Raw genomic sequence first — 15289 nt, forward strand, 5'->3', positions numbered from 1 at the left:
TTTGCTCCTAGCATGCAGAATGTGCTGCCTAGTCTGGCTCTGAGCCCTGAGGAGGAGACTGAAGAGGAGGTTACTGTACAGGAAAAGGAGAAGATGATTAATATCTCCTATGAGCTGGCAGCCGAGGCCTCCAAACGCAGCAAGCTGGTAGCAGGTACGTCTCTAGAGAGACGAGAGGGTGGAGGTGGGGTGGTTGGATCAAAGAAAACGCATGCAAAAAAACAAAAGCTGGTGGGAGCCTGTTCTTAGAAACAAACTGTAGCTGCTTTCATTGTGTATGTGTTAGGTAATTTACTTACTACTTACTCAGTAGCTTTTTTCAGTAATTTCACTCACTTTAGTGATTATTTCTGTTTTATTTAGCCATTCACTCATTATCAACTGTTCTAATTTGTTGTTTTGTCATTTCATGCGTGCGCCTGTGCTCACCATGTTGTCGTTTCGTTGCAGTGAAAAGCCTGTCGTCCTCTTCCCCACCCCATCCGCAGTCTCCCACCACCACACCCCCCCAGCTCACTGACGGTTCTCACTTCATGTGTGTGTAGTAGCATCAGTAAGGGCCTCCATCCACCCTTTTTTCACTCATACTCATAATGCTGAAGTGTTTTGATTGTTAAATTTGATTTCTGGGGTTTTAAAAAAGCATTTCAGGATAATTAGTTGGGTTCATTTCACGTAACAATGCGGGGAGTTTGTTCTCTATGTGTTGCGATATCACTAATACACGGTTGTACAGCAGAACTATGAGGGAATCTCACTATAATTTCACTTCTGTCCTTTTGTTCTGCTTCAGCCCAGGCTCTGGCCTCAGTGAAAACCTACACATGAAGGAAGCAGCTGGGGAGGCCTGAAGCGGCTCCTGAGGACTTTCCTAAAGAGTTCAGCACAAGGCCTTTGGCTACAGAGTGAAACTGCCTACTTCATACTCATGGGTCTCAACCTCTGACTTCTGTATTGCTCACTGTGACGTCTTAAGCTCCTCCCTCTTCGGGGGGCAACACTCTCCTCAACCTGGCAAGACAGCACATGGATTCATACCGTTTTACTGCTGCAGTTTCAGTTTTTACAAGGCTTTTATAATCATTTTTATTATTTATATGGTTTTATTAGGTTTTTGTGTTCGAATCTGGGCCAAAGTCTATCTGTATATACAGGAGGCTAATAGACTGAACTCTGTTCTGAGCCTGATAGCCTGTGGCAGAGTATGTTGGTCTGTTATACATTTTCATTCATGTTTCATCAACTGTTCGAAAAAGTTTCAGAAGCAAGTTTCACATTTTCTCTGCATTTAATTAAGCCTTTAATAATTCACTTAATTTTTTCCCCCCACACATTCGACATCAACTAACCAGGCATATTTATCCATTTATTGTAAAGAACATGTGTCTATGCTAAAGATGAGTAGATAAAAGATATAGATCCCTCCATTATTATATAAGGAGGAACCATTTTATTGCTGCAGACTAAGAGTATTTGTAATTTCTCATACTTCTGAGTTCTAATTATTTAAAGATGGGATTTGAAGTCCCTGGCACTTTGTTGCCAATGCATATGTGAATGTTCTGACTTGAGTCAATCTATACTGTCCTTTTTTTTAATTGCTGAGAGATATATTTAAACTGAGAGATGGAAAAAGAGATCTTGATTATATTTTATGACAAAAAATCGAGAACATTTATGACGTGTTGGTTTGGAGCCCTGGAACTAAAAGAAAACAGGATAAGGATGTGTAAAAAGCAATAGAAATAACCCCTTTCTGAATCTGAGATAATTTTTTGTGTGTACAAAGTGTAATTATCAGAGATTTACTGTGTATATAATGTACATGGTATATCTGGATGGGAGGATATGTTCAACATACAGTTACATACTAGATTTAATTTGCAAATGTTCATATCCCATCTGTTTTATATCATGTTAAATAAATGTTTCTGTTCCTAATGAGTGGTTGTGTTATGCTCTTTATCTCCCCTGTAGCTACATGCAGTAGAGATGCTGACCAAAAGGGAGTTTGACTCAAGCCTGCAACATAATCAAAGATTACATTCTCATCAACTGTTGACCGAAAGAATTTTACTTATTTAAATGAACTCCAGCTTAAATAGACCCCAAAACATAAAAATCGCATGCATGGAAAGTGTTAAATTGACTCCAAAATATAGATTTAAAAAGCGTTTCCCCCATGACGGTTACACTTTTACTATGAATTCACTTATAGGATTTTTTTGAATTGTTGAGTCCCTCATGCAAAATTGCATGCCTCTGGTTCAAATAGTAATCATAAACAATCAAATATGACATGATTTCATTTGATTTAACAAGCATGAATGACAGTTTAAATGAGGGGCTGTGGCTCCCTCTGGTGGTCATCTAGCTGTAGCAACATGGACCATATTTTTGCATTCACAACAGGTTTCTAACATTAATCATAGAATTCATAAATTATTAATAGGCCACTTTTGGGTGGCCATGTTGTAGAAATGCCCGTGCTTACCTTCCTGTTTGGCATTCTAGCAAAAAAAAAATGAAAGCTCTTTGGTGCATGATGGAAATGTTGTAAATCAACGCCGTTTACATGTGAATGCCTGGCTAATAAGAACTCAGATGCAAAAATATATATATTTAATATATATTATATTAGGCTACCTCAAGGATTCAATGTGCAGTTAAACGTCTTCACACTGATAGAAGCGGGAGTCTCACTGGTGCAGCCCACTTAAGATCAAAGTGCATGTGCTGTATGTGCCCGATGATGTAAAATGAGTTTGACATCCCTGGTCTAAAAGCTATTATCTACACCATGTCTAAAAAGATGTAACGTTATGCTGACAAACTGTTAAATCGATATATTTGAGGAAGACCTGGAAACCCCAAAGGTATTCTCATGAATCGGTTATAAAATCATTTCTAGCGCGAAAACTAGCTATCCAACTATGAGTACATTTATTTATTTATTCATTCATTAAACTTAATATTTCAAAGCTACTTATAAGCTTTAATACTAATACTCCAGTTTTTATTAAAAAGGAAAACCATGTGCTTTCGGAAACATGAGGAAACTTTAAATACTACGTCATAGTTTCGCCACCTCGTGCCGTCTCCGTCCAATCAGGGAGCGGACTGAATTTAGCCAGCCCTCCTTCTGCAGAGAAGCTTTTGACGGTGGCATGAGTAAATTTTAATACCGAAAGTATTCCCGGCTATGTCCGCCGCCGAAATGGCTTCTGCGGCTTCAGAAGAAGCACCCGCGCTAAGCGACGAGAAAGACGTACCGACGGCGGCCACAAACAACGGCAATGGCGAGGAGAAGGAAAATGGCCCTACCGAACCGGAAACGGAACAGCCAGACGGTAGCCTAGAGCCGAAAATGGAAGCGGTGGAGGCGGAGGTTGGCGAGGAGAAGCCCGCTGCAGATTCAGACAAGGCCGCGAGCGAGGTGGTGTCAGACGACGGTGTTTCTTTGGGCGACAAGGAGGTGACAAACGCTCCCGGAGAGCCAGAGCCAGTAACGGAATCACAGCAGAGCCCGGGAGACGGTCACAGCGAACCTACCGGCGATAGCGCGATAAAAGATGCTAAGGAGGAGACGGGAGAGGATAGCCGGAGTTCGGGGACAGACAGCGAGAAAAGCAAAACTGTCAGCGAAGATGGAGATAAAGCCAGCGCTGGTGGTGGGGAGATGGGTGACAAGAGGCGGGCGAGTGTGGAGATATCATCCTCGGATGGTGAACCCTTGAGCCGTATGGACTCAGAGGACAGGTTGGTCTGCGGAATAACTCTGGTAGTAGGTGCTGTTGTGGTACCCACCCACCCAAGTAGTGACTGAACGAGTGCAGGATGGCAATCCAGTCTTTGTTTTTTTTAAAGTTGTCTGTTTTTAGTGTTAAAGTTTAAATCTCACATTTAAAGGTAAGCACAGAGGGCCTTTAACCTCCAGCAGCTGGATGGGAAAAACAACTTTTCAGTGGCTTTTCAGACCAGTGTGAAGTGTGGGGATGTATCTAATAAAAGGTTGTTAATGCTGAACTAATCAAATTGTAGCCACTTGAAATTTTAAACCTTATTTGTTTTGCGAGAACACTGCTGACTGTGAGCCCTTTGATGGAAGCACAGCAAATTTGTAATACTATGCTAAGAAGCTATGTGTACCGCACTCATAAAGTTGATTTGGCATGAGTGTTTGTGGCATGCATGGAAAATCCCTTTCAGCCCGAAGGCTTTCAAGCATAGCAAGTATGTAATATCAGCACCTGTTCTTTATGGCTGTGCAAAGCCATCTTTGTTTTATAACTGTGACACTGAATTTCTCCTTGCCCTCTCCTCTTGCTCAGTATCAGCAGTACCTTGATGGAGATGGAGAGCCTAGTATCCAGCGGGCGCTCCACCCCTGCCATGATGAATGGACAGGGTAGTGCCAGCCGCTCTGGAAACAAGTCGATGGCTTACCAGTGTTGCTGGGACCTCTGTCCAGAGTGCTTCAACTCTAGTCCTGATCTGGCAGAGCACATCAGGGGGATTCATGTGGATGGGCAGAGAGGAGGGGTCAGTAGACTGAAAAGTTTTGTAGCCTAGTACACTAGTGCCCCTTTTTGCTCTAGCTCAACACTGACTGCGAAGAGAGCCAAATCACAGTAGAGCAATTTTCTGTAATTGGACGACTTTAATTAAAATTTATAGTTGGCCATTTTCACTTCATCGCTTCAACACCCTGGCAAATCTAAAATAAAGGTCATCTGAATCCTTTTGTTAAAGTGAACTGCATAATTCATTTTCTTACTAATTTCTAGTGACATCCAGTATGCCACTGCACACTCATAAAGCACCTTATGTGCCTATAATCTGATTAAAGTGAATGTTAAACTGCTTTTTCACCAAACACTGGATCCTTTTTTTGTAAGCAAAGTAAATTAAATTTTTGTTGCCACTTTTGTAACAAAATTACTTTTTTTCTATATCCCATAAATCAATTAATGTAACGTTCATGCAGTTTCACAAGTCATACTGACATCTTCCGTCTGTTGGCGGAATTTGAGAAAAGGTTATTGAAAGTTTTATATTTTGTAATTAGTTTTTACTTTTATTTCATTTTGACTTTAGTTTAGCTTAGTGTCAGTTGCTTTCCAGAGTGGATTTTCTTGTTTTAGTTTAGCTTTTACTGTTTGAAAATCTTTAGTTTTTATTAGTTTCGATGTTAGTTTTAGTCTTTGTAATTGTTTTTTATGTATGGAGGGCATATGTCAGAGGCAAGATTTAGGAAAACCAACAAAGGCGTTGCAATAGAAAAATCTAACTTATTTTAAAGCAGTTGACTCACACTGCAGACATCCAGAGTCTCAATAAACAGGTCCATCAGTCCCTCGTCAGGCAAGTTGTAATAACCTTTTTTATCAAACTAACAAATACTAATGATATTTTCTCTGTTTTCATATTACTTTTAGGCCATTTTCCAAGTTCCCAGTCATGTGTTTGTTTTAATTTGAAAGTGTAGTTTTAAACCCCAGCCTTAAAAGGCTGATGTTATTTTTTGTCTCGTTGAACTAAAATGTTTCTTACATCTAATTTTCGTTTAGTTTTAGTTAACTATAATGACGTTGGTCTTTAGATAACAGGGAAAGTTAGGTTTAGATCATTTCACACATGATCTTAAAAAGGCCTTTCTTCAGGAGTCTTTATCCTCTGTTATGAACTATTTTTTCTCTCTGTAATCTCTTTTTATTTTGTCATGCTTGCCTGTCTGTGTTCCTCAGGTTTTTGTGTGTCTGTGGAAGGGTTGCAAGGTGTATAACACGCCATCCACCAGTCAGAGCTGGCTCCAGAGACACATGCTGACCCACAGTGGGGATAAGCCCTTCAAGGTAAAACCATAAATAAACTAAGACTTAATGTCCCGCTCTTCTCTTCATTGTCTCATTATCCTTCATAGTATGGGTAATATCCTGACAGGGCCATGTGTTTTTCTTGTTTCTGCTTCTCTGCTGCAGTGTGTAGTTGGTGGCTGCAATGCCAGTTTTGCTTCTCAAGGTGGACTGGCTCGTCACGTACCCAGTCACTTCAATCAGCAGAACTCCTCGAGAATGTCTGGTCAGGCCAAACTCAAGGAGGACTCCCCTTCTAAGGCCGGACTCAACAAAAGGAAGAAGCTCAGGAACAAACGCAGGTGCTCCTTACGTACGTACCTTACAGGCGCACGCACCGATCTTATTCCAAAATGCTTCTCATTGTGCTTTTCTCTCCTTTCTGTGTCGAAAAGGATTACAACCTGAGCACATTTTTGAGGTCGCGCTGTGCTTGTTTTGCTTCTAAACTCCCACATGTCTTTGTTGGAAAAGTGAGAGCTGGACCACACACACAAACACCAACACAAACAGGAACTGCTGCCAGCTAGACAGACACACTTTCCACATGGCAAAGTGCTGCATTTCAGTAGGAAGTGTTTCATGTAAAAGTGTAGTTTCTCAATGCTTGGACGGGTACAGATCACTACCTCGCTGCAGGTTTTGCCTTAAATGGCCTGTTTATGCATTATGCAGGTATTATTTTTAATTTCTACACCTCTGTTTGTCTTAATTCTCTAAACAAGAGGTAGTTTAACAACACATGTACAACATTTTCAGTTTTGTAACCTTGGATACAGATGTGATTTGTGCAGTAGTAAACCACCCATCCACCAAGAAATATTGAGTCTTTAAGAGTCTTTGTCAGGAGTTTTGCATATTCCAGTCAATTTGTAAATTGTGTATGCTTGCCATTATTACCAACTATTAATATATAAAACATACTTTTCTTAAATGGCAACTAGATTGCAATAATATGGATTAAGAAAATCCAAATCTGAACTGATACATTTGACCTGTATTCTAATGCAGTCGAAGGTAATATTCTGCCGTTCACACTTTCTGCTGATAGTCACCTACGCATACGTTCGCTGGTCGTGAGTCATAGGTGGCAGTGGTTTCTAAGCGTTTATGGTTTAGCTGAGGGAAAAAAAATACAGTTACAAAATCCAAAGTTGTGTAATAGTTAATAATTGCCATATTTTCCTTGTTTGGTTGTCAAATCAAGTAAAGGTATGAAAATTTCCTTTCTCCTAAATGTATACTTCTGGTGATTTTTTTCATAATAATGTTTTTCCTTTCAAAGACTGCAGAGCGCTGTGTAAGTATTTTAGAAAACACGATGATGACAACTTCAGATGTTAAGAGGTCAGAGTTTTCTTTCTACTGAATTGTGTCACAGTTATTCAGAGAAACTAAAACAGTCATCTATTGTGTGAGTGCTGTAAAGTGTTCACACTGCATTTTCGCAGGAAATGCAAATTTTTCCAGTTTCATGCAGCTTTCAATTGAGAGCTGTCATAACTTGTATGGGAGCTGTTGTTACAAAAGATTAGTATTTTTCAGCTGTGAGATGATTCGGGGGCCCAAAATTGGACAAATGGTTTTATATAAACGTGTGTGTACATGTTTGGGACTTTGACTTTACTCCTGTTTTCTGCCTCCCCCCACCCCCCACCCTCCAGCGAGACCCCATGACTTCTTTGATGCTCAGACCATGGATGCCATTCGGCACAGAGCCATCTGCCTCAACCTCGCCACCCACATTGAAAGTGTGGGCAATGGCCACAGTGTTGTCTTTCACAGTACGGTATGTGCTTGACTGAATGTCTTGTAGTTTTTCTAGTGTCTTTTTCCATTTTAATGGGTTTACACACAACGGGGGAGGGGGCGGTTCAGAGAGAGAGCAGGCTTTCTCCTTTTTTATGCTTTCCTCTTCTTCATGTCCAGCTTTAATTGGCCTCTTGCTGTGTTTGTTAAAGACTGGAAGAGTAGAGAGATTAAATCAAACACGCAGAAAGGGAAATACATGTAAAATATTAAGTTTGTTTTAAAGTTAGACCAGAAACAATTTTGGCTCCCTCTGGTCATATCTCAAACACTCTTTAATTTACAGTTAAACTGATTTCCTCAAAATATCCTGATGTCTTAAAAATGTTAGTGCTAAGACTATTAACCAGAATTCATTCACCAGATTGAAACACACTTTTTGGGCACACTGCAGGCCGCATTATTTGGAAAATAAAGCCATTAAAAATGGTTTAAAAATCACTAACAGCACAAAAATGGTAATGGCAAACAAAGCCAATAAGAATAGCTTTTTTGATTTCAGATGCAAATTTGTATGTCTGACGTTTGCTCATCAGCTATTTGTATGAAAAAGCCTGGTGGCTGTCATGGTCATATGTGAGATGGTTTAGAGGTCCAGTTCACAGCTTTGAATTGGCAGAATTAAGGCCTTTGTCCATACGCCTGGCAGTCAAAGCAGAGACGGACTTCATTTTCAGACCTATCAGTATAACTCTCGGATGATACATTAAAAATAAAATAAAAGTCACTCAGTTGTTGTGAAGGGAGAAACGACACATGGAGAACAAAGTAAATGTGCTTTTTCACGTTTTTTAGCTGTGCGTTTGAACATAGTTTTGCTTTGGGGATTGACTTGCATTTGGCAGTTAGAGGTACTGCAGTTTTTGGCCTTTCAGAGTTAATTTTTTGTGTCTTGGAAGTTGCTACTTTAGATCAGTGTTGGTCAAGTTACTTCCCCAAAAATGTAATTACTTTACTGATTACTTATTTTCAAAAGTATATATTACTTAGTTACCTTTTAAAAACACGATTTACAACCTGAAGAGGTGATAAAGCGATAGATCTTTCAGCCCAATTCTACTTTTTCTACATAATCCATCATACAAAATGTAATCAAATGGAAAAGTCTCTTTTTAAAACTTGTTTTATTAGTTTTAATCTTTTAACTTTATGCATCAAGCAAAAATTTAATTATATGCAACATTCTCTGACTGGAAGAAATTTGTTTAACATTTAAACCTATTTTCTGCACATTCCAGCACATAAAATATTTTTTGTGTTTACACTCACTCTTTTTTTTTTTTTTTTTTTTTTTTTTTTTTTTTTTTTTTTTTTTGGCCTGTCCCGTTTGGCTCTTTTGCCATCAGAATTGTTGTCTAAAGGCAAAGAAAGATGCCCAACGGATTTACTTTACCAAACTGACCATCCCAGCCTTGCCGTAATGGTCCATTTGATTCACCTTTTATTGTTTATTTTATTTTCACTTACTGAATACGGGACAGACTTGAACTCACTCTTTCAAATAGATGCAAGTAAAACACAGCAGAAAATAAATAAAGTCAAAGACTAGCGGTCCTGTTGCTCTATTTTCACCTGTAAAGCAGGAGTGGGGTAGGCGGAGGTTTACCCTGGTGCAGGTGTGCCGCGGTCAGTTGAAGAATCCACGAGTTTCTCTGTGAATTTCCCATTACGTCGTAGCGCACTCGGTGCTTGCTTGGAAGTTTTTTTTCGCTGTAAAAAGAAGTTTTCTTCCCACGCACAACGGACACTAATGTTTTTGTCACTTTTTATGGAATCAAACTCAAAGTAAGGTCAGTACTTCCACGCTTTAAACGCTGCACGCTCATACTCTCTCCCGCACTTGATATATGATCCACTGTTGATCTGCACACAGCTGTTGTCACAAACGTCGCACTCGCTTACGTCACTGTCATGAGACATTCTCGCAAAAAAAATCACGGTTTTAGTAACGCAGCGTTCCTACGGGAAAGTAACGGTAATCTAATTACCGTTTTTGCAATAGTAATCCCTTACTTTACTCGTTACTTGAAAAAAGTAATGGGATTACAGTAACGTGTTATAAGTTATACACCCTTACTAGTTGGTCTCCGGGTTCTCGCTACTTGTGTATGTTAAAAGTCTATTTCTTATATAATTGGAACAGGACTTGATTTCTCTTGGCTCAAAATAGGCCCTTTGTGAATGAGTGCAAATGTACAGCTGATCAATGTACAGTGAAGGCATTGAGTTGGTTACATAATTTGATAGAAATTTGAGCTTTTTGCTGCCATTTCTAATGATTTGATAAACCAAAAAATCTTTTACTCTATAATGCAGTAAATAAGAAAACAAGGTTGGAAAGCTTGTGTGTCAGAGCACCAAGATCAAATAAGATAAAGAATATTTTCAGGAAACACACCTGAACTTTCCCAAAGTCATTTATCCGAAAGAACACATAAGAAATTAATAACATTTTCAACGATGGTTTAGACCTTCATCATCATAATGAGCAATAAAATTTGAAGCCGACTTTGTCTTCAGCGTCATCTAAATCTTTCGTCTTCCCTTCAGGGACACCAATAAAGCTGCTCGTTTGTAAATTTATGGCACTGTAATGTTACTTTTTGTACAGCCCACATTTTTATTTATATTTATATTTATATTTATATATATATATATATATATATATATATATATATATATATATATATATATATATATATATATATATATATATATATATATATAATCTTATGTATATGGTGTATAGGTTTTATTTGAACCTAAAGGTATATATATAATAATATATATATATATATATAAATATATATATATATATATAAATAATATGTACAAGAGAATGAAAGAGTCATCAATTGAAATCCTCCAAGGATTGCAGATTTTTTTTCCCTCTTTGCACTTGAATTGAACCTGTAGCAACAGCCCAAGGCCTGATGTTGTTTTTCTCTAAATCGGGCTTCACAGGAAAGACAATTGGTGTGTTTTATGTGTGCAGCTTTCCCCATTTTGAGCCTTGTGCAGAATACATTATTAATGTGTGGTAAAGTGCCCTTTTCACCTTAAACTGGAGCCACATGTGAGCTCTCATAGGAAGAAAAATCTTTTTTTCTGACAAAAATTCCTTAGATAAATGGATTTTCTGTTAAGAAAACTTAACTGTAGCTGCTATTCTAATGCATTTCCACAAGGGAGCACTCTGACTCCAGTTCAGATTGAGTGATGTGGTGTTCTTCAAAAAGATTGAGGGGGGGAGTAAGGATCATCTGCTGCCTAATCCTCTTTTGTTCACATGGTGTACATGAAACACACACAGTCCCACTCCTTTCTCGGCACAGTCTCTCTTTACATTTGTAAAGCAGCAGTTTTCCTGCCAGTGTCAGTAATTCTGTTTACACTTGTTATCTCCAGGCAGAAATCTATTCTATTTTACCTGCCTGTACCACTCTAGCTATGAAATATTTCCATTTGACATTTTCCCAAAAAGATATAACAATTCTTAAAAGCGTTGTTGTAGAGCATCACCACTGGCTGATCAGAAACGGGAAACAAAATGTCTCCCCTTTGGCCTCTAAATAAAACCAGCCTTTCTGAAAAGGGTTTTAACCACCATGAAAAACACACAGGAGTAAAAGGGTCGTTTAAAAACAGAGCCCGGTTCTGTTAAAATGTTTGTTTCGGTATTAAAAAGGGTATTTTGTACAACACATTTGCAGTTGTCTCAGTGATGACAACAATGATTCATCCAGTGTAATTTTTTGTGATGTTGGTAAATGAGCACACAATAAATCACAAATATGTAAGCGGTACAGTTCAAAGGAAAAACAAACAAATCTGGCCAGTTGGGTGCACATTAGTGTGTACACCCCTAAACTACTACTTTCTTGATGTACCTTTTGATTACTGACAGGGGTGTTTACACTTTTTGTATTCACTGTACCTCTTTAATGCTTGCATGTCAGCTATAGCAACACCCAGCCCTTCATTATTTGTTAGATTTTTTGGTTTGTTTCTTTTTCTGTTTTTTTTTTTTTTTTAAGTAAATAATTGATGCATAAAGTGGGTGCAGCTGAGGAGTATTTTTACAGGACTCCTGTTCAGCTCTTTTCTCCTTTGCATTGCCTCTATAAACCTCAACCGGTCAGCTGCAGCAGCCAAGAATTTAAAGACAGGGAGGGAACATTTGAAGATAAAGCTTGGGAAGAGGTTAAGAGAGGTAACTATTTGGACACAGAGTCAGAAGGAGGAAGAACCAGTCAAGGGAGGGAGAGTAACAAATGGAGAGAAACAGGCTTGGAGAGTGAGGACAGGGAACAGGGGTTAAGTGAAGGTTAGGGTCATGGAATCGGAAGGAGATCTTGCCAGTTGGGCATAGATTTTCTTTCTCTGTAATCCCTGAAGGATTGTGGTGACGGGCTGCGATGCTGAGTTAGACCCCTGGCCCCAGTGACCCTCCCAGGCCTGGGGAGATGGAGCAAAGCCGTGGGGGGTTCTGTGGAGCTTGGCCAATGGGTCTGCTGACCTGTTGGAGCAACTCAGTCATGTTTATGATGGGATATTTTTGTTATTGCACCAATCTGCGTCATCCACAGCTTGACCCCATGACACTAGACAGGCACCCAGTTTTAGCAGGCCTGTCCTCCCCCAGCTGGATTCCTGCAGTTTTCACTGCTTTGTTTTGGAGCCACATTAATATCTGCTGTTCACTCCCTAAGTCCTCCTGCTCTCTCTCCCTCCCATTCTTTTACTTCCCCCTCTCTTACCGTCCTCCCCTGGGTTTATAGAGGATTAAGATCTGTCCCTTAAAGCACAGACCATCATCATCAGACCACTCAGCTCACAAATCACTTCATGCTGCTTAAACACAAGCCCACTTCTTTACATACATGTTCATGGCCCTTTCAAGTGTAGGCTTGGCTTGTGATTATTAACCTGGTGCTACAAGGTGTCTGAGGGCATAAGTTAGCAGCTATGCATTTTTAAATAAAAAAGCAGTAAAGCAGCTGGTTAGTGCACTGAGTCTTACCCGCGGGGCTTAAGACACTCAAGTAGGGCTCACTCCAGCTAGCACAGGAGTTTGACTCTCGTATACAAGCCCTGCTGTTGTCTCTGAGAAACTGTTCCTCTCCATGTGAACTGACGAAGCTGGAGAGCTAGTAGATAAAGGAAGAGGGAGATAAGCAAGAACAAATGAGATACAGTGCTTATTTATGAGATGTGACTAATAGTCTGAAAAGTTGGAAAGGAGTTTTTACATCTTCTGAGGACTAAGTTAGAAAGTTGGAAGAGGCACATCTGAGAGCATTTTAAGTAGAATCCAGTTAGCAAAGAGGTGCAAGTCTGTTTTGATTGTCTGTTTTTGCTTAAGTGAGATATAATATCGGTAGGGAAATGTACTGTATCACTTTCTCCTATAATATATAAACAGGTGCTCCAGACTTTTTCCTCTAATTTGAATTGTCAGAAACTGCTAACTACGTGGGGTCATTGGGGTGGCTGGAGCCTGTCCCAGCTGTCACATTCTGAACCGGTCAGCAGTCCAACAGAGACAAAACGCAGAGCGACAGATAACCACATGCTCTCACAGCCACACCTGCGGTTAATTTTAGATCGGGACTTAACCTTTCATGCAAGTTTTTGGGAGGAGGGACCCCCGCTGGTACAGGGAAGACTAGCAAACTCCAAAACCAGTGCTTTGTGAATAATAATGAATATTTGAAAGTGACTTAAACTGGCAGTTATCTCACGGCTGTTTGCAGCTGTGACATTTGCAGACTTCCTGATTTATATCACTGTATGTCACATTTCAGTGTATCACACTGTATCACTGTGATACCATTTAGAACTGCCTGTTATCACGGGCAGTGTATCGAGATACGATCAGATGGTAAGTAACTCTTTTAATTCCCCAAGCTATTAATCAATCACCCTGTTTTAGGTGCTTTGATATCCCTCCTTGTGTTTGTCAAGACTTGTGTGTCTGCACACTGTATTGCAGACAAAGGGAACATGGTTGATCTGCCAACTTGGCTGCTGTTTGCAAAGCGTCTAGCAGACAAATGTTAAGGCACAAGTCCAGAAACAACAAAATTAATCTCACCTAACCTAGCCTAAATAGTCCTTGTTTCATTTTTTTTGTTTTGCTTATTTTAAAGTTAATCAGTTTATTACAGGTCATGTTTGTGTCCTCCTTGCTTTCCTCAAAACGTTTGCCAAACATCACAAAGGTGGAGGAAGATGAAAATACATAATTTGTCAGATTATCCATCAATTAGCTGTATCTGTTTATCATTGAGGTTAGTGGGATCTCAGATAAATAAAACAGATTGAAGCTACTTAAAACACAAAAATCGTGCGTTTTGTGAAATGCAGGAGCCGTTGTAAGAGGAGGAGAGCGAATCTTGCCTCTGTCTCTGTGTCTTGTCTCAGTGGAGCCTGCTCCTTCCTGTCCTCAAACCAGTTTCCATCAATGCCAGAGCTAGTCCCTGGAGTCACAAAAATAATCTCAAAAATTCATGTGCGTAAGAGAAGTTCTTCACATGTGAGCTCATTCACAATCCTAAAAACAGACCCCCTCAAAAAAAGGGCAATTGACGCAAGAGGTTATATCTGTGGCTATTTTTGCCTCTCCTGGTTATTTTTCTTGCTTTTCTTTTCCCTACTGACAATATTTGTGAATTCCACACCAGTTTTACTATAAACCAACACAGCATGAAAGATGAAATGCTATGCATGAAAAGGGCTAGATAGGCAGGAAGTCTTGTATAGTCTCAACTGTATTTTCAAAGAAGAAAAGCCTTGAAGTTTGTAGCTGCAGTGGCTGTGCAAAAGGTTTGTATTGAAACCAGAAACCAAAGCAAAAATGAACACAGGTTTGTGATGCAAACATTCCTCTGTAGGAGTTGGTCTCCGCTAAACGCATTCCTGCCTAACGTGTTGAAGCTTTCGGTTGTGACATAACCCGCAACAGGAGCAGTGACTTTGTGACGATGGAAATGTCTCATGCGCTTTATCTTCTGTCTGAATTAGTTTCTTGGTCTTGCAGTGTGTTGCGGGGCATAGATCACCCTGAAAATAGAAATCTCACTGAACTCTCACATGCATTATTAAGACCGGCTGATGATTACACTAACAAGCAAAATGAGCACTGAATCACTTGGTAGGATGTTTGAATCATGTAACCGTATTATTCATTTGAGAGGTGAGGCCAGAAATAAGATGCATCTTTGAAGCCTTTTCTCCACAGATGCGAGAGAATGCTGCAATACAGACTAAACCTGATACGTCTGTGCTCATGTAAAGCAGCAAAAGGGGCTTGAAATGTAAAGGTTAACAGCCATTTGGGTTAAATTATATGCCTGTGTAAATACTTTGTTCTGAATCTTCCTTGCTAAAGCCAGCTTAATGTTTTGTTTTGTTCCTCCCATGATTGTCTGTGTAGGTGCTAGCCAAAAGGAAAGAGGGGTCTGGCAAGGTCAAGGTTCTTCTGCATTGGACACCTGAGGACATGTGAGTAAAACTTTTCCTACATGTTATTATAGATCTGCATGAGCATTTGCCTTAGAGCTGGGCGATAGAACGATAACGATATGTATCGCGATATAACTTTTACTCGATAGAGAAATTAA

The 15289-nt window shown here is 39.6% G+C and overlaps 2 protein-coding genes across 16 annotated transcripts in view; both read left to right on the top strand.

Annotated features, from left to right (window-relative positions):
• The window catches only part of LOC102312117 (pleckstrin homology domain-containing family A member 5), an 84317-nt gene extending 82591 nt beyond the window's left edge, over nt 1-1726 (top strand). For 10 of the 13 annotated variants that reach the window (XM_014335768.2, XM_042221965.1, XM_042221963.1 and 7 more), the window contains 3 exons: nt 12-154; nt 451-535; nt 794-1726. In XM_014335768.2, coding sequence (XP_014191254.1) covers nt 12-154; nt 451-535; nt 794-851 — 286 coding nt within the window. In that variant the 3' untranslated portion in view covers nt 852-1726. Of the gene's footprint in view, nt 1-11; nt 155-450; nt 554-793 lie in introns of all 13 variants that reach the window. The other 3 variants (XM_014335765.2, XM_014335770.2, XM_014335766.2) reach the window with 2 other exon arrangements.
• A 1357-nt stretch (nt 1727-3083) lies between these two features.
• Nucleotides 3084-15289, top strand: part of LOC102311594 (zinc finger protein aebp2) — a 24758-nt gene continuing 12552 nt past the window's right edge. The window contains exons 1-6 of one of the 3 annotated variants that reach the window (XM_042221971.1): nt 3084-3759; nt 4332-4542; nt 5748-5855; nt 5982-6168; nt 7520-7644; nt 15103-15214. In XM_042221971.1, the coding sequence (XP_042077905.1) occupies nt 3203-3759; nt 4332-4542; nt 5748-5855; nt 5982-6168; nt 7520-7644; nt 15103-15174 (1260 nt within the window). In that variant the 5' untranslated portion in view covers nt 3084-3202 and the 3' untranslated portion in view covers nt 15175-15214. The remainder of the gene's footprint in view (nt 3760-4331; nt 4543-5747; nt 5856-5981; nt 6169-7519; nt 7645-15102; nt 15215-15289) is intronic. The other 2 variants (XM_042221970.1, XM_005929098.2) reach the window with 2 other exon arrangements.

The sequence above is a fragment of the Haplochromis burtoni genome, unplaced genomic scaffold (assembly GCF_018398535.1).
Source record: "Haplochromis burtoni strain Fernald_Lab_line unplaced genomic scaffold, NCSU_Asbu1 Contig_77, whole genome shotgun sequence".
NCBI lineage: Eukaryota > Metazoa > Chordata > Actinopteri > Cichliformes > Cichlidae > Haplochromis > Haplochromis burtoni.